The sequence below is a fragment of the Pseudopodoces humilis genome, chromosome 5 (assembly GCF_049639895.1).
Source record: "Pseudopodoces humilis isolate 2021_Gansu_Grassland_sample_001 chromosome 5, ASM4963989v1, whole genome shotgun sequence".
Classification (NCBI taxonomy): Eukaryota; Metazoa; Chordata; class Aves; order Passeriformes; family Paridae; genus Pseudopodoces; species Pseudopodoces humilis.
The window spans coordinates 69,613,148-69,632,551 of record NC_142204.1 but is presented as its reverse complement, the minus strand read 5'-3'; the positions used below and the strand labels follow the sequence as shown (position 1 = coordinate 69,632,551).

The 19,404-nt window shown below is 49.7% G+C and overlaps 1 protein-coding gene across 1 annotated transcript in view; it reads left to right on the top strand.

Annotated features, from left to right (window-relative positions):
* Window positions 1–5,767: 5,767 nt before the first annotated feature.
* Window positions 5,768–19,404, top strand: part of PFKFB3 (6-phosphofructo-2-kinase/fructose-2,6-biphosphatase 3) — a 39,743-nt gene continuing 26,106 nt past the window's right edge. The window contains exon 1 of the mRNA XM_088054815.1: window positions 5,768–5,906. Within this exon, the coding sequence (XP_087910941.1) occupies window positions 5,891–5,906 (16 nt within the window). The 5' untranslated portion in view covers window positions 5,768–5,890. The remainder of the gene's footprint in view (window positions 5,907–19,404) is intronic.

Here is a 19,404-nt window from a genome sequence, read left to right as displayed (position 1 = left end):
AAACATTTTGAAGTTGAAGGGATAATGTTGGTGTGTTCCTGCAGAGGTTTCCTCTCATACCCCGATTCCTGATCCCTGCTGAGCTCATGGTTGTGGCTTTGTCTTTTTCTCTTTTTTTTTTTTTTTTTTTTTTTTTTTTTGTTTAACATCAGGAAATTGGGAAATCCCAGAGCACGGGGTTGTTAGTACAGAAATGTAGAAACACAACCTTATGTCTTGTGTCCAAACAACATTACCCATTCCAAGCTTTCAGCCCTGTATGTGGGAATCAGAGGATAGGGCACAAATGTCCTGCACCCACCAGGCCCTGTTCCCCATGCAGGACATGCCCCTGCCCAGCACCTGCAGCACATGCTTAAAGCCCAAGATACCCTCAGCTCTATCGAAAACAAGATCTTTCCCAGGAAGATGCCTAACCCTTTCCTTTCTTCTCTCCTGCTTCTTATTTCTCTTCTGGGAAGAGCATGGGGTTTTTTTCAAAGCAGCTTTTAAGCATCTTGCCAATTCACAGCCCTTGAGTTGTTTTTCATCTCCCAGTCTCTAAGGTGTTGATCTCTGGCCTCCATTTGAGAGCTTGCAGCAAGTCAACAGCTCAGGAATCCACATGGTCCTGCCAAGACAAAGGTCTTCCACTCATCTTGGGTTTCTCCACCTTCTGCCGCAGGCACAAAGCTGGGTAGCACTTTTGGACTTCTCTGCTTTGAACTTGTAAAACTTGTATAGCAACTGTGAACCAAAACTCAAACGATACTGTGGCAAAACACACCGACCTCCTCTTGGGAGGATGGAAGGTGAAAACCAGTGGGGTTTTGTGTTTTTCCACGTTGGGAGAGTGCTGGGTTTGTGCAGTTGAAGTGATGCAGTTACCACCGGGAGAGGATGTGAGCAATTCCCAGTGTCTTGGCTTCCCTCTTTGTAGGAAGGGACGTTGGACTTGAACAGCAAAATTTAAAGATCTTTCCAGGGAAATAAGCCCATGGCAATGGAGTGTACTCAAACTGGGGTTCACAGATTTGTTTCAAGCACAAATCTCAGAAGAAGATCCATCTCCCTGCGCCAGCTACAGCCCTGCCCATCATCCCATATGACACAAAACCATTGCATCCAAAGACACTGTCCCAGAAGTATCACATTCACCTGCAAGGACTCAGCTCTTCTCAGCAAATCTGAGATTTAGGGATAAGAAGGAAATTAAATTTTGAAAATATCTTCAGCTATCACATACTGGTCATAGTTTCTTCCCCTTTCTTCACCTGGATTTCCATCTGATCACTTAAAAGTGTTTTGCTTTGTTGAACTTCTATCCAGCAGCCTGATTTATTCATGGGCAAAGCCTGATGGTTTTCACATTTCCTGCAGTGTTGGGGAAAGCCTGGAAACCTGCGGCTGCTATCAGCATTTATGTGAAAAAATAATGGTATTAGCATCATAAAATCAATACGTCCTTTTTTTTTTCCCTGATTTAAAAACAGGGGGAGTTAACTGCATGGCAAGAATTTGCCACAGCAAGCCTGGACTGTGTGAAATAGAATTGATTATCTGTCACTCATGATGCATCAGAAGAAGGATGCAGATGTTTCTCCAAATGTGACATTTCCTCTTCAGTGCCAGGTAGGTGTGTGGTAGCAGTTCAAAGCCACAGAAATCAATGGAGATGGGAAAGTGAATTTCTTGCATGAAAAGAGCAAAATCAAATTTAGGAACCTGCTGAAGCTAGCAGCAGCAGAGAAGCTGGGAAGGTTTGTACCTGACAGCTGCAGTAACTACTGCCTGCAGATCACTCCTGGAAAATGCTGTCCAGTTCTTTCTCTCCAAAAGCCAAAAACTGAAAATTGTGTAAAACAGGAGACTAGGATCTGGAAGGGACCAAGAGTACCTGGTCACAAAATGATTTGGGTTAGAAGGCACCCTGAAAATCATCTCATGCCAGCACCTTCCACCATCCCAGGTTGTTCCAAGCCCCGTCCAACCTGGCCTTGGACACTTCCAGGGATGGGGCAGCCACAGCTGCTCAGGGCCTCCCCACCCTCACAGGGAAGAATTTTTTCCTAATCTCTAATCTAGCACTGCTCTCAGTCAGTTTAAAGCCATTCCTCCTTGTCCTAAGTCTTTGACCTTCGTCTCTCTAATCCAATCTTGTCTCCACACCTTTATAGAGCACCTAATCTCCATGATATGAAGATGCCAGCACTAATACCAGAGGTTAACGAAAATAATCTCTCAAGGTCAGGCTACACTGGGGAGATTTGCTGTAAACTCTCCAAAAGCTCATTGTTCCCAGTCCCTTCTGCATTTTAAGCCCAAATGACCTGGTTGTGCTGCCTGTTCTCCCAGCAGCCACCAGCCTCTCTGCAACTTTCCCCTGCTGAATTTGCAGGGCTGAAGCATCAGGCTGGTGATCAGCACATGGGGAGAGCTCACTGTGAGAAAGGGAGCTGGGTACCAGTGCCTGGCTGCTGGAGTGTGGCAGGATCAGCAAAGGCCTTTGAAAGCTGGGCTGAAAACAGAAGTGCAATGAAGAACCTGCTCATTGAGGTGAGACCTTGGAGATTGGTTTAGGTCTGACCACAGCAGGGCAGCCAGAGAACAGCTGAGCAGTGGGAAAGGGGCCTGATGCTGATAGGGACCTTCAGGCAGTGTGTAACCCAGGGGAGGAGGAGGAGGAGAGCCTGCCTGAGCACTCAGATATCTTATAAATGGACAGAACAGAACTTTGCAAGCCGAATCAATCATGTAAGCAAGTCCCCTGGTGTACACAGTGCCAGCAATTCCCAGCACCCTGGTCTTCCTTGGGTTTGTGCCATGCAAGTCATTCCAAATGTTATAAATATTTCAAAGGAGATGTTTGCATTCTTATTTGCTTGTAGAGTACAAGCCTTGCAGCGAAGGAGATCTCCGTGACTGCTTCTCAGGCTGAAAGCACTGACATTCCTGTCTCACACTGCTCCCACCCATTATCTCACCACCTGGGAAGGGAGAACAGTTCAATACTGATTTCATCAGCTCATCTCATCCCCGTGCCCCTTGATGCAAAGCCTGGTTGTGCACACAGATGGATTCAGTGCAAGGTGGGGAAGGCAAATTAAATTTCCATCCTGGATAAAGAGGTTTTTGTGGGCTTAAGGATGAAGCTGAAGGAAAAATTCTTCACTGTGAGGGTGGGGAGGCCCTGGCACAGGCTGCCCAGAGAAGCTGAGGCTGCACCATCCCTGGAAGTGTCCAAGGCCAGAGTTTGGAGCAACCTGGAATTGTGGAAGGTGTCCCTGCCCATGGCAGGGGGTCTGGAACTAGATTGTCTTTAAGATCCTTTCCAACGCAAACTTTTCCATGTGTCTATGAAATATGGGTTTTAAACCTGTGAGACAGGTAAAAGGATTCTTTGCTGTGTCAGTTCTAACTAAACAACCCCCCTAACATATTAGTCATTAAATTATGCTTTTGTTTCCTTTGTATACACCTTCCTACAGGACATGGCTGGGAAAGCTGGTAGCAACCACTGAGGATCCCAAGTGCCTCTCCCACAGAAACCAGGATTTGAGAAGATCTCAGGAAGCTTCCTGGACCATTCCTCAGCCCTGGGGCACAATCAGTGCTTCCCACCATGTTTGCTCAACATGTTCTGAAACCTCAAGTGATGCTGAGCCACTGCCACCCTCTCTGGCCGTGCAGCCTGGCATTTGTGCCAGGAGAAGAGATGCTCTGATTTCACTGTCCTAGACCAGAGTTTGTTTAGTTTCATCTAAATATTGTTTTGGGACCAGCTTGTTTCTCAGTAATAGTTTTAAATTATGGCTATTTTTACTTTTAAGTTGTTCTTTCTAGATGCCAGAGAGAAATGTTGAACTGTGAGTAAGGGATGAAGATCCTCATACACCAGAAATCCCCAGACTGTGTTTGAAGTCATCTCTGCTTACTTAAATTGCCTGGCACCACTGAGATGCCTGAGGTGCTTTCTGTGGGTGAAACCAAATATTATCTGATATAGGGAATGATACTCTGATCCTGTGATGGCTGGAGCTTGGAAGCTGGTTTCTGGAATTTTCTGGAAAATGGGAAGCAGATGTATGGACGCCAAGGATGGTTCCATCCGAAATCTTCCTAGGTCAATGGATAGAATAACTGGGGCAAATCCCAGGGCAAGGACCAGGTGACAGAAGGGCCTTAATGGGGACCTGAACCATCATCCTGTCATACAGGTCCTGGTCACAGCTACGAAACTCTGGGATGCTCCTTCTGGGAAGATTTTGGAGCTGAAATGCCATTGTCCAGGCAAGATCAGTGTTGGAAAAAAAACACTGAGGAGTTAAGCCCCTTCCAAGATGTGCAGGCACTGAGCAGGATGTTATGGGCAACAAACTTGGACAAGAATATCCAAAACTGGATTTTCATGGATAAGACACTCATTTTGGGTCTAACCCTGAATATATTGCATTAAGTTTCTTTTGCTAAGCCCTGGAATCATGTGCTGGAAATATCCTTCTGGAGATGAACTGATAATCCACATTCATCCTGGGAAATCAAACTGTGAAAATCTAGTTTTGTAGAGATTTGAAAGCTCATGACTCCAAGGAATTTCACTCATTTGCCAGAGCAGAGTACTGGGTTAGAGTTGAGGTGGACAAGAACTCCTGAGTCCTGCTGCCCTGGCCTTGGGCATGGCTGGGGTGTCCTTCCCTTCCACCTGGGTGCTGGGACACATGGAGGGAAGGAGGACTCTCCTTTACCTTCTGGGCTGTCTGGCAAAAGCATGTGGATGTCCAACCCATCTGCATTAAATTTTTCCAGCCTGTGGCCCTTTAACGTTACTAAACACCTTGGGAAATTCCATTTTTGGATTTTTTTCCCCAAGGAAACAGTTACCTGCTCAATTTGCTTGGGCAGACCCCTAGCCTGACCTGCTGTGTTTTCCAGGGCATAAACCAGCTGCTGTACCTGGTTCCAGTCACTGGAAGAGGCCCAGCACCCCATGCCATCAAAACTTGAACACTTTTGTGGTGCTGGGGCTCAGGAACACCTCCACGTGCAGCAGCCAACACTCCCTGAGCAGGACAGAGGCAGCAAAACCATTTAGGACATCGATGTCCCTGTCCCTGGCATTTCTGTCAGAGCCACAGCTCTCATGACAGCCTGGGGGGTGTTTTTATGGAGTGTTCCTCACCCACTACCCTAGACAGGTTTCTCCAGTGGGGGTTAAGCCAAACCTGGCAGGCTTTTTCCTGGGGAGGATGAAGAACACTCACCTGGAGCATCGAGGTGGTCTGGGTGGGGCTGGAGCCTGCAGGAGATGGATGGGGAGGCTTTAGAGCACCCTGCCTGTGCAAGGGCAGGAGATGCTGAACAGGGGGATCTGAGTTTCTGACCCTCTTGTTTCTAAAGCAGCTGGGTTTTCTCAGTTCGTCCCAGTGCCACCACAGACAAGATGGGATTGGTGCTCTTATGAGCTCAGAAATTTGCATAAGTGATGCAGGAGGCCAGAATTCCATTATCACATCCATTACACTCAGTTCTGTACTGGTCCTACCAAGAAAAAAACACCACGAATCAACTCAAAACCCCTTTCCCAGTGCCTTCCACCCCTTCTAAGGCAATCAGCTCCCTGTCCTGTTCCTGTCACCTCCCTCCCATCCCTGCTGTCTCCGGGAAGCGAAGGGTTAAAAGCTCTGAAACTGCAAGAACTTCCTCCTTTCTGCAGTGCCACCCTCGGAATGACGCTGGTTTCTGCCGGGCTTTGCCCAAATATGTCCGTTTCCTTCTGAAAGAAGGAGGAGGAGGAAGGAAAGAAATAGAGATACAGAAGAAAATACATATTTTTTTATGTGCACATCTAAGAGAACGCGTCCGAGTCCGTGGAAGCCAGGCGTCCGAGCGCAGCCCTGCCTCCTCCCGCTCCATGCCGTTCCGCAAAGGTAGGGCTGGCTGGGTGGGCAGCATCCCGGGATGTCCCCGCAGGGACCACCTGGGCATGCAGGGCTGGGTCCGTGCCCCTGGCGCTGCCTCCTGCAGGGATGGGAGATGGGAGCACCGGGCTGTGCCCGGCTCTGCCGCACCGGCGGCTCCGGAGGAGGATGGGGGACACCCCTGAGGTTGTGTGGGGTGTGGGTGTGTTCTGTGCAGCCTGAAAAGGGCAACTGTCCCCTCTCCGCCTTCCCTGTGGGGTTTTTCGTGTGTCCCCGGGCGAGGGGAATGAGCTGCTCTGGCTGGTGAGAGGCTGGGGACAGAGGGCAGCAGGATGGCTCTGGGCAGGGGGGCTGCAGTCTGAGAACTGCGACCTGCGGGCATTTGTGTCCTTGGGAGGGGCTCGGCTGAGGGGCTGAGGAGAGACTGGAGACGAAAACGACCCTCACCTGGGCAAGCCCCTCTCATACCGTGGTGTCCCCAGACCTGCACCCCAAACCATCCCTTTTCCACAGAAATCCCCACTTGCCACCCCCTGGCTTGGCAGTGTGGGCAAGAAGCTCCGAGTACGGGACCTAAAGCTCTGATGTGTGCTCCTGTGCTGCTGTGGATGAGTTTTCCCTCCTCTCCGGGCTGCTGTGAAGAGGTGACTCTTAAATGTCACCGCCTCCTCTTTCCAGAGGGAAGTTCTGGCACGGTGGGACACAGAGTGGGATGCTTGTGGTGGTCCCTTTTCCCAGCAGCTCTCCTGGGTGGAGAAACAGAAGGGAAAAAATCTTCACGAGGCAAAGAAGCCGGAGGAGGCAGGGCTGGGTGGGGATGTGCCCGGACACGGGCAGAAGGTGCTGCTCAGAGCACAGGTGCCGGCGGGCAGCCCTGGGCTGGGGCAGGGACAGAGGTGTCACACACTGGCACGGCACCGAAGGGCAGCAGGGAGGGAATGAGATTAGCGAGGAGGGGGCTGGGATTGTTTTTCTCCGCTCTGCCTGGGGAGGATGTTACGGGATGAGGCAGTGCCCGCAGTGATGCTCACAGAAGCCGCATCTCCGGCGCCGAGGTTTCTGCTGCCTTTTAAGGCTCAGCGGAGCGTGATGTGCTTCACACCCTCGCATCCTGACAGCGCAGCAGACTGCAGGGCTCGGTTTAATTTTAGGTGATAAACGGATTAATTTGGAGCAGAGGGAGAGATGCTGGGGGTAGGCGGTGGGAGGAAAGCAGAGAGTGCGAGGCTTTAAAAGCGCCGAGCTGGGGAGCAGGGAGAGACCGGGGGAAGTTCCCGTGTTGGAGGGCAGCTCCCGTGGCCCTGCTGCAGCCTCAGCAGGGGGAGGAATGACGGACTCCAGCACCTGGGGACACACTGCGGATCTGAAGCAGTTGAGGCTTTTCCTGCCCAGCACACCTCAGTTGTGTCGAGACACCGTGCTGTGCTTGTCATCCTGGCCAGACCCCTGCAAATCCCCGGCAGCTCCGTCCTGCAGCCCCTGTGTCACCGTCGCAGCCGTAGCTCGTCTGTCTACAAACTTCCTCTAGAGGTCAACCTTGAAATGCCAGAGCAGCTTCCAGCAGCTCCGAGCATCAGCCTGCAGCTCCAGAGAGTCCAGGGCGACAGCCAGGCCGGAGTGGACAGGTTTTGTTCATTGCTCGTGTATTTTATGAATAATTTTGTCACCACAAGAGTTGCCAAGCACTGGAAAAGTGGTGCCTGTGGGAGTGGTGGAGCCACCCTCCCTGGAGGGATTTAAGACAGGTAGATGTGGCACTTGGGGACAAGGTTTAGGGGTGGCTTAGCAGTGCTGTGACCTGGCTGCAGCCTTTAACCTCAGTTTAGAGCATCCCGTTGGGCTGGTGGGACCCCACACCACCAGCCCTGCCCGGAGCACTGCTCAGTGGCTGCTGCTGGGCTGCCTGGGCTTCCCAGGGACACATCCATGAGCCACCAGGCAGAAGGGCTGTGGAGAGCATGGCCTTGTGGCTGCCCTTCAAAAGCTGCCCACAGCAAGCTGAGCACATCCTGAGTTTGCAGGAGAGTTGGGCGTGAAGATATTTCCCTTCTAGTTCAACTTGATGCATAAAAATCCTTGCTCAAGCTGGTGGCTTCAGCTGGGTTGGAATCTGGCTGTGCTCCTGACCCTCCCAGAGGAATATGGGGACTCCAGGCAGCTCAGCAAGAGCTGAGCCTTTACTCTGGGAGCCTTTTGGGAGCAGCATCTCACCTCAGGGCCTGCTCACAGCAAATTCAGGGTGCAAAGAGGAGGCCCTGCCCAAGGGCTACTGCTCTGTAGACCCTCGGTAGCTTGAGGCACAAGGACACTTTGGGATGAGCATTTTGGAGCCTCTCAGCTGTCTTTGCACACCCCTGTGTGTGGAAATGGAGCATCCTGTGGCAGAAAATGCAAATTCCACCCCCATCTTGGCCAGTTTCTCACTGCTTGCAGCTTTGGCATCACTTTTCTGTGTCTCCTCGAGAAGTCTGTGTGAAATCCTGGTTACCTTGGCTCTGTTCTGCCTCCTTTCTCCTCGGGCATCATAGCCAGTGGCATTGCCACAGGATCTGCACTTCATGGCTGTGTAACAGCTGCCATTTAGCCGACCTCAAGGCATTTGGCAGTTTCAGATATTAAAGAAAGGTATTTCTAGCAGGGATGCTCAAGGACAGGCAGGAGGAATGAGCTTAGGACAGAAATTAATTTCTTCCATCATTGCTTCATCAGCTGGGAGCACTGGAGAGAGCCCTGATCCCCTGGCAAAGGCCTGTCTGTGGCTGCAGCTCTGCTGGCAGGAGGTGTTGGGAGCTTTCACCTAAAGTACCCCTCCTGAAAAATATGATTTAATTACTGCAGCTGAAGCGAGGAAGCCTGGGAGTGTGCAGGTGATAAGCTGGCAGGGCATTGCCAGAGAGCAGGACGTTTGTCATCTGTCAAAGGACAAATAAAGTCCCGGTGCTGCTGTCTGGGAAGGAGCTGGAGATAAGACTGAAAGGCAGAGAGCAGAGATTGAACACATGATGATAGAAGCACAGAACAGTCTGGGTTGGAAAGGATATGAAAGATCACCTAGTTCCAAACCCTCTGACAGGACAAGGACATCTTGTACTCTATGAGGTTATTTAAAGTCCAATCCAACCTCACCTTGAACACTTCCAGGGATGGGGCATCCACTACCTCTCTGGGCAACCTGTGCCAGGGTCTCACCACCCTCATCATAAAGAATTTCTTCCTTATATCTAATATATCTTATATATATATATATATATATATTATATCTAATATAAATCAATCCTCCTTCACTTTTAAACCATCACCCCTTGTCCTATTGCAACAGATCCTGCTAAAATATCTTTCTTATAGGTTTCCTTTAGGGACTGGAAGGGGCTCTAAGATCTGCCCAAGCCTTCTCTTCTTGAGGATGAACACCTCAGCTTTCTCAGCCCACCTCTATAACAGAGGTCCTCCAGCCCTTGGAGCATCTTCATGGCCTCTTCTGGACTTGCTCCAGTGGCTCCACATCCTCCTTATACTGGAGACTCCAAGCTGGACACGGTGCTCTAGATGGGGGTCTCACGAGAGTGAAGTGGAGGGGCAGAATCCCTTGCTCTCCAACTGCTCTCACTGTTTGTACATTTTGTTAGCAGGAGTTACAACATCCCCTGGTCTCATTTCTGCTTGCTGAGATCAAGGGGGCTCTTGTTAGCAGGAGCAGATGTGCCTTTTGCCTGCAGCATGAAGGGAAAGGGCAGGACTGTGCCAAATCCCAGCACTGTTATTTCTGCTGCCTGTCCCCTGCGCCACCGAGCACTTCCTTGCTGTCCCAGCTCCTGCAGTGACTCAGATTAGAACACCCCCTGATGGGAAACTCTGCCTCTGCAGAGTGCTTACAGCTAAAGGTGGAGAACTGCCTTTCTGCAGCTTTTTTTAGGTATTGGAAGGGATAATCTTTGCTTTGGGAGGCTTTCTGGATTGCTGGCAATGCCCTGCAAACCCACATGCCGATGCCTTTGCCGGTCACGTTACATTCATGCCTTGATGTCGTGTCTTCCTGGCAGCCCTGGAAAAGGTTTTATTCAGCATTTCCTGTCAGAGGCACTGGACAGCATTTTAAGGCACTGATGGATGCAGAGAAGCCATGTGAGGAGTCAGGAGCTGCTTGAGGGGAGTCTGGTTGAGGGTGTCTGCTCAAAGGGCAAGGAGGAAATGTGTGGCAGAACTGGCCCCAGCTCTCCTGACTCACTGGCTTGTGCCTGAGTCAAGCCATCACCTTGTTTTCACTGAACGCTTTCCTGGAAGGCTAGAAATCCCCTCCCGTCCTGCTTTGCCCCCTGACCTGTGTTTCTTGCGGTATTTTCATTCTGGCTCTTGGTTTCATTTCATCCCCTTTCACCTCAGCAGCCTCTTGAGCCAAAGGACCCAAAGGAGCAGGTGTCTGTCCCCCATCACAGCCCTCCCAGCACCTCCCTGCACCATTCCACTCGGTGAGCACAAACTTTCTGCTGCCTCTCGGTGTCTGCACTTTCTTTAGCATTTATGGCCACTCATGGGGAGTTTTTAGTGGATTTCAGGGTCACCATGCCTGGTTTTGTTCCCATTATTGCTCTCTGGGTCATGCACAACCAAACAGCAGAATCCACCATGTCTCATGGTGCTGGTGCAGGGGGGCACCTGCCAGGCTGTGGTGGCCAGGTGGGACAACCTTGGCTGCCACCAGCTGCAGGTGGAACCACCACTCCACTAGAAACTCTTGTAGGAGGCTTCTAAGGGGTGTGCAGCTCTGTGAGGTCCAGTGGGATTTTTGGGACCCACTCTGCATTCACTCCACAGAAGCCAGCTGGTGGGGAGAGATATGGGTTGTTGGCACCTCTCAGACTTCCTGAGTCTGGGAATTAAACCATATAACAATATTGAAGGTATATCCTCATGTCCTAACCTGGGAGCAGGCAGACACACCTATAACTCCCTGCCAGGGCCAGCATCCCACCAAGCAACTCAGGATGCTGGAAAACCCCTCCTTTCTGTGTCCTGCCTCCCTCCTGACAGAGATGGGGAAGGACTCTCCATTGCTGTATTTCCAGCCACCAGCTGAAACCAAGTTCAGTGGGTGTGCCACACAGGAAAGCAGCTCAGACTGGGCTTGGGCTTCACCCCAGTGCTCAGATCCCACTACCAACACCCCCCAGGCCCCTTTTCCACCTGGCATCCCACCATCCTTGTGCCACTGGGAGCTGCTGCCCTGCCGAACCCTTCCCTAACACGTCCTCTGTGATGGAGAGATTTATCTCGGCACAAAACGGCTCCAAAGGCTTTAAATCAGATGACCACAGGTTTTTTTCATGGAGGGACGTGGGAGGATTTCAAAACCAGCAGCCAGCAAGGTGTGATCCCTGTTTTCCTGGTGCGTGCGTGCAGGCACACACATCTCTGCAGGGCACCTGATTCTTTTCCCCATCATAACTACATTTTAAGGTTGGGGAAAAAAAAAAAAAGGAGCTCAGTTGGGACTCAAGATCAAAACCACACAAGCAGATTTAGATTTCCTCTGTGTTTTCCCATGGAGAATTCCTTGTCCTGGCAAGGGGTATTAGAATTCCACTAATTAGGATTCCACTGGGGCAGCATATCTTGTATAAACTTTAAATATTCCTTGGTATAAAGAAGAGCTGTTATCTTCTCCATAGCATCCTTTTCCAGGCTGAAAGCTATTCCCCAGTTTTGTCCTTCCTGGATAACAAAATCACTCTCATTTTGTGCTCTCCCATGTACCCCATTCTGAAAACATCTCCTTGGTATTGCCCACCCTGTCCCATTCCAGATTAAACACCTTCCCAAAAGCACAGGGCCTGGAGTAAGATGTGCCCTTCCTTGGTGCTGAGGAACCAGCACCATCCAGAAAACCCAACCTTCTGCATTTTGTATGCCACCCTATTGCTAAAACATCATGGAATTTGGCTTTCCTTTTGATTTCCCTTCATTATTATGAATAAAATTAATAATAATAGCAATATTGTTCTATTTCTCCAGGGACTTCATGCTGTTTGTTCAGAATTGATTGCTGAGACCTTTTTGTTCCCTCTTTCCCCCGTCCTTTACTCCTTGTTGGATGATTTCCAGCTTTATCAATTTAGGCAGGGAAAACTGAAGCACAGGAGGGTGCAGCAATGGGCTGGAGGCTAGGCTGACGGTGACTTTACCTGCTCTTTTCCACAGATCCAGCTCTCTGTGCACCAATCCTGGCAGTGCCAGAGCATCCTCAGGTGTGTTCCTTGTGCAGGTACATTTTGGGGCATGTTACTGGTGCAGACTCCATTGTAGTACAGTGCAGAGCTTCCAAATCAGCCCCTGTAGTCAGCTGGAGAGAAACCCCACCTGGAAAGATGTTGATTTGGGTTGGAAATCAAGGAAAGCTTTGCTCAGCCCTGATAAGAATTATCTGAGGACAGAGGGGGAAAGGTGAGACAGACCAGTGTCTCCTCATGAAATGGTCTGGGGAGAAACAGTGCTGATGGGGAAGGTGATGGTAAATCCACGGAGCAAAGGAGGTATTGTCCTGTCCTTGTGCAGTCCTGGCCCCATTTTGGGCTCTCTTCGGGCAGGGCTGGCGTGAAACAGCTGCATCCCTTCAACCAGCCTGATTCATTTATTTATTCCCCTCCCCACCGCCTCTGGAGCTTGTTTACCCGACCTGACGCGGGGAGAACCTTTCCCAGGGCAGCGGGGTGAACTTGTTTACGCCGTTTATTTATTATTTTATTGGCCTGCTGGCATGAGGGACGGCGGAGACACCAGAGCACGGGCCCTGCATGTCCTGTTGGCGAGGGCACGGGGAGGGAGCTCTGCGGCTCCAGCAGCTGCTCCTCATCCGGAGACACGCGAAAGGAGCGTGCCAGAGCCGTGCTGCTGCTGCTTTCCAGCTCTTTCCAAGAAGAGCAGCTGAGGCTGGTAAACAGCAGGGATAACCCGCCAGTATCAGGCCTTGTTTTTACCCAGTGGTACTGAAGCCCTATGCTCTTAGATTTTGTGTTTTTCAAATCCTGTACTGAGTTAGTGCATAACTCTAAACTCCATATAATGTGTTAGTTAACTGTCTTCACGCTTTGGTCAGACAAAACAATCCCTCTGGGCCTGAGATCCAAGGACACTCCACAACCTCAGGCCTGAAAAGTCTACATAAAAGTGAATTGGGAGGGGGGAGCAAACTGGGGGTATATGACTTCTTTATCTGAAGCTGTAATTGGAGGATTAACGCCTGATATGTAAATGGACCAAACTTGTATCTGTCTGAAAATCTCCTGACCATAGTCCATTTTTGGGTGTAGCTCCTTGGAGAGGCTTTGTCTGCCCTTAATATACCTGAAGGCCCTTCATTAAATATATCTGCTTTTATTCTCTTGTCTGGCCTCTGTTTCTAGGAAGCCCAAAAGGTACTGGGAGAAAAATTGGGTGTTTTGTCTCCTGTTCCCAAATCCATGAGCCCCAAGGAGGGATGTAGTTTCCCAGTTTCAGTCTCTATCAAGCCAGGATGCTCCAGCTGCCTTTATTGGGGGATAAGCAGGGTTGCACTGGGTCTTGAAGGTGAGGACTGAGCAACTGCTGATTTCTGTGCCTGGGAGACCAAATTTTTCCACCCCTAAAAATGCAAGTGGGGACTGCTAGGACACCTGGCACAAGTGCAAAATAAAGGCTCCTCAGTCACCAATATAAATTTATTTGGAGGCAACTCGTGCCCTCATGCCAGATATGACCCAGATGCACTACAACATGACCCAGATGCACTACAACATGACCCAGATGCACTACAACATGACCCAGGCAAGCACCACACCTTAACACCTATAGGAGACTAACATGGCTGGAGCAGAAATTTAAGAATTCTACTTAGTTTTTTTTCTCCTTCTCATTGACCTTCTTAGAAATCCTCCTCGTTAGCAAGGGATTTCTCACACGAACACTAGGACATAGCTGTGATTTGGGCTTAGGCAGCCCGATAAAGCCCTTCCACAAAAGGAATGTGGGATGGCTTTGTGCTGACACCAGGTGCTCCAGGGATGGATCCATGCTCACAAAACAACATTCCCATTCAGAGCAAAATAAAGAAAAACAAATTTATAGAAGAAACAGTATATAGAATAATAATAAAGAAAAATAAATTGGTAGGGTTTTTTTTCAGTCTGGGTCCATTTCCCGGCAGGAGGGCTGGATCTCATTCCTGGCTGAAAACAAGGCCTTGGGGTGGGAAGAGGGACTCAGGAGTAGCTTCACCACCAATAGCTCCATATTGCTGAACCAAGCTGAGCAGGATGAGTTGAGACAGAAAAGGCACCTGCCAGCAGTGATTTTTATGTTTACGTTTTTTCCAAGGTGGCTTTGCCAAAGGCAGGGAATGGACTCGTGCCAGCTGTGAAGATCCTGTGCACAGGGGAACACAGTCAGCAAAGCCTTTGTTTCCCTTAAACATTAAATCAACTCTGATTGCTGCCATGTTTCTCCTTTCCTTTTTTTTTTTTTTTCTTCTCCTATTAATTTTTGGGTGCAGCTCAGCTGCTGAGAAACCAATCACGTCCAACACATTTACACCATAAATAAAAGAACAATGCAATAAACCATTAAATCATGTAGGGCTGTTGCAACAGCAGCAATTAGGTGGAAGGCATGAGGGTGGGAAGCATTCTTCTTATGGATGTGACTTTCCTAGCCCAAATTCTGGACGACCTGAGGTTACCTTTTCCAGCCTGGCTAGGGATGTGCTGTCGCACTGTGCTGGCTGCAGGCAAGATGGGACAAGGCAGCGTGGGATGAGGCTGGCATGTGCCAGTGCTGAGCTTTAGTCACCCCTGCCATCGATGACTGGCTCTGCCTGAATGCAAGAGGACCAGATTTTTGAGCAGCATCTGAAGGCCCTGGCAGCTGCCAGGGACTGGGGTGGTTGCGTGTGCTCTTGCACGTGTGCAAGGGAGCTGTTCCTGCTCAGTCTCTGGGCTGAGATGGGTTTGAGCCTGTACAAGATGGGTTTTCAGGGATATTCATTTGGTCAGGTCTGGAATGAGCACCGGTGTTTAAGGCAGGACAGGGAGGGACACAGCACATCCGTACTCAAAGCATGGATACTACAGCTCCTGGGACCCTCTGGCTACCCCACCTTCATCCCAGGCCCATCCTGGTGGGATCCCCCTCAGCCACAGCTGCAGAAAGACCTTGCTTTTGCATAGCTGGCAGGTTTGGGAATTGTGCTGGCCTCTGCTCCATGGGTACAAACTCTATTCCCACTGCCTCAGTGACCATCTATGGAACTCTGGAGGCATCACAAACATCTTCACCCAGCAGTGGGTGAAAGGTGCCCATCAGTCGGGTGCTGGGGGCTGTCCCAGCCTGGGTAACAACAACATGAACTGAAGGAAGGTCATGCCTTGAGCCCGAGCCCAGCTCTCCTTCTTTATAGGGAAGCTGGCAGGAAAGCCTGCCCAGGAGTCGGGTGGCCCTCAGATCTCTTGTTGACTGCCTAGCAGTTGTTTTCCTTCAGGCTGAGCTCTGGGTAAACAGCTGGGCTGGGAAATGTGAAACCCTGGCTGGGGACGTGCTGTCACCGCAGGCGCCAGCCCGGGGACGTGCGGGGAGCACGAACCCACCAGAGCAGTGCAGGGGGGCACAGGGGGATGGACAGGTGAGGTGAGCCCCTCTCCTGGGGTCATTTGTTTGGTTTGAGAGGTGTCCTATTTATGGCACAAAGTTTGTGCTGGAACAGGTTGCCCAGAGAAGCTGTGGCTGCCCCATCCGTGGAAGTGTCCAAGGCCAGGTTGGATGGGGCTTGGAGCAACCTGGGATAGTGGAAGGTGTCTCTGCCCATGGCAGGGGTGTGGAACTGGATAATCATTTATGTCTCTTCCAACCCAAACCATTCTGTGATTCCCTAAAGAGTGGTGTTGCTGGAAATGCTGAAGCAGACACAATAAAAATGTTTTCCCCCCATCTCCACGGTTATTCAGTGAGGATGAGTCACAATCAATGGTCAAAATGTGCTTCCACCTGTGCCATGCCCTCCTGCCTCTGTCTCTCAGCTCAAGTAACAGCAGCTGTTTGGGAGAAAACTGAGGCCCTCCCAAGTGCTTTGAAGCAGAGCATCCTTGCGACCCCTGCCAGGCACCCAGACGCTGCTTTGCTACTCCCTGTTAAACTCCAGGGCAGAAATCTAAACATCAAGCTCAGTTTTCTTTTTTTCTTTTTTTTTTTTTTTTCCAAGGAGCTGTTAACAGCTTGTCATTGCGAGTTGGAAAATATAAATGTATTTGAGAAAATATGTTTGCAGCAAGCTCCCCATATTGTTTCAGCTTGCCCCAAAATTCTAGAGAATTTTTCCATTGATATTTTTCATGTCTGATTGGAAAATATCAGGGAAAGAGGAAAACTATTTTGGTAGTGGTTTTTAACAATTTAAGCCTTTTTTGTCTTTCCCAGCCAGGTCTCCATGGAGTAGAAAAAAGTAAATGAAATACACAAATGAAAATCATCTGCTAGAACTTAAATGCATTAAAATCATTGCTCTGTAAGTGGAAGAATTTTAGGAAAACTATGACAAGGAAATTTGGTTATTTAATTTCTGCATTCCAGCAATCTATGTGATCTGATTCCAGTGATTTGGGTCCAAAACTTGGTATGGAGACGTTCCATGAGAGAGGTTTTGACTGTAAGGACCTCCAGCAAAAAGATATGGAAACAAAACTGGACCTTACTATTCTAAATTTCAGCTTGTTGACCACACACTTTCCCTCTCACTCGTCTTTCACAGACCTCCTAAAAGCAGTGCCTGCAGGTCTTGAGTTTAAAAGCACATGGCAACACTGGAAAAGTGGGACACTTAGACCTCACCTCTGGATGCCTTGTGGTTTCCACCAGCTGAATGGAGAGGGGAGCCCTTGGGGAGGCTGATCCAGGGAACAGCTCAACCTCAGGAGTGGTGCTGGTCCCAAAAGTGGTTCTTCTTGGCCAGAGCTGAGGTGTGTGGGCCACTGTTGGGCAACCAATTTCTGGATCACCCCAGCCCTGTGAGGAAGCAGGGATGAGCAGGTTTTCCATGGGGCAGACGTGCTCACAAAGGTGAGGTGTAGGTGGGAAGATCCTCAGCACGTACAGAATTTCAAAACGCAGCTCCGCTTTTCCTGCCTGCATGGTACTCTGGATTGGACAAGGACTTGTGTTTTGGGTCACCTCGTGGTGGAGAGCACTGAGATGTGCATGGAAATGTTTTGCTCTGAGGTCCCCTCTGTGCTCAGAGGACACAAACTCCTCCAGGACACATCTTATTCTGGTTTGCAGTCAGTACCCACAGCAGGGGAGCTGAATTGCTCTCTGTGCAAGAGAGTGCCCATTTCTCTCCACAAGCGGTAGAAGTGGTCAAAGGTGACCAGTTCCTTGTAGACATCCCCAAATTACATAAATCCTTCCCAAACTCTACCCACAGCTTTGCTGTGGATGGAGGCAGAACAGCAGGAGCTGAGAGCTTCAACGCCTCCTCCCTGCTCAGCATCCCTCAGGGGAACCTTTCCATCTCAGCCTCCCAGGCAATGCAGATCCCTCTGGGATGCTGCTTCAAAAGCCCCTGTATCAGGAGCCAAACTGATTATCAGCGGGGGTTGAGACCTGAGATAAAAAAATACCCCTTCTCCTAGGCTCTGATTAATCTGCTGCCCGCTGCTGCCTACAAGCACGTCCTCCTTGATCATCAGAAATACAAACCACCACATGCTCTCCCCCAGAGCTTTGTGTTTTAGGTTTTTGGCATTACTTTGAAGAGATTCCCCAGCATCTCTGGGGTATCTGGCTTCACCACATCATTGCCTACAACTTTTTAGATGCTTCTCTGTCACCATGACGATGCTGAGGTTGTCACTGGCCCGGGCTTGTTACATAATGAGGTGAGTCAGCCCCAGAAAGGCCACAGCCTTTGCCATTGTTTGATTTAATAACCTGCAATGATGAGATAACGATCCAGGCTCTTAATGAAAGGTGGGTGGTAATGAGAAGTTAGGAAAGAGTTCAATAGCAAAGTCCATGGGATAATGACAGGCTGTGATTTCCGGAGGTGATCATCCTCCACCGTAAATGGGCTGAACAGGCTCATCATCCCTGGGGGGTTTCACATCCAGCACTGATCACCTGCAGGCAGGAGACCTGGAGAGCTGCATCCCAGGTACATCACCAGGCTGGGAATTAAGGTCTTCGTGAGCACAATCAACTTCAGGCACTGGGCACCTCCATGAAAATAAATCTTATAACAATCTCTGCGTACAGGAGGGCTGGAATTCTTTGTTCTTCCCATCAGATCTCCAAAATACTGCATTGCTTTGCAGCACTGTGCTGGCTTCGGCTGGGACAGGGTGATTTTCTTCAGAGTAGCTGCTCTGGGGCTGTGTTTCTGACTTGTGACCAAGACAGTGTTGGTAACAGAGATGTCTCTGTTTTTTCTGAGCAGGACTTAACATAGAGTCAAGGCTTTTCTGCTCCCCACCCCACCAGTGAGGAGGCTGGGGGGTGGGCACAAGGAGTTGGGAGGGGCAGAGCAAGGACAGCTGACCCCAATCTGACCAAAAATATTCCATAACATATTTTGTCGTGTTTAGGAATGGGGGGACATTTGGGGTGATGGTGTTTGCCTTCCCAAGCCACCACTACATGTGATGGAGCCCTGCTTTCCTGGGGATCACTGGACACCTGTGGGAAGTGGGAAATTAATTCCTTGTTTTGCTTTGCTTGTGCACGTGGCTTTTGCTTTACCCATTAAACTGTTTGCAGCCCAACCCATGAGTTTTCTCCCTTTTACCTTCCAGTTCTCTCCCCCATCCCACTGTGGGGGAATGAGCGAGTGGGGCTGAGCTCCCAGCCAGGGTTAAAACATGAAAATCCTAAATTAGGTCTGGTTCAGGTGTGAGCAAATGGCTGCAATTCTGCTGATTTTCCCGGAGAAGGCACTGTGGTAACACATGCCAAGTTCTGCTGGCAGCAGCAGGACAGGGAATATCTGATCTGGCAGCAGGGACAGAGTAGCCCTGTAAACACACTTTTCCCTCAGACCAGCAGGATTTTTCTGCTGGATCAGTGCCTTGTCGCAGGTGGTTGTGGCCTCTTGATTAGGGATGAGGTAACATAAAGTCAAGTTCAACATCCTGTGGATTTGCACCCTAAAGCAATCTCAGGATTTTCAGTGGGGAATTTCACACTTTAAATAACTGGGCAAATAGGGAAGTGTTCCTTTCACCACTAACTAAAAATATCTGGGAGTAGAAGGCTCAACACAGTGTCAGCCTAATGTGAATATTGTCTTTTCAGAAGCTCTGACAGTGCCAAAACCTGAACTACGGCTCTCTGACTGATCTGCACCCTTTGACCCTTGCTATTGGGATTGAACTTCTGCAGGCAGGTTTTATTTCAAGGAGAACCAGTATTAAATTCCTGAGACTGGAATATCCCAAACTCTTGTCATTTAGTTACCCTCTAATTAATTTTAGAAACCCGTGTTTCATGGAATCAC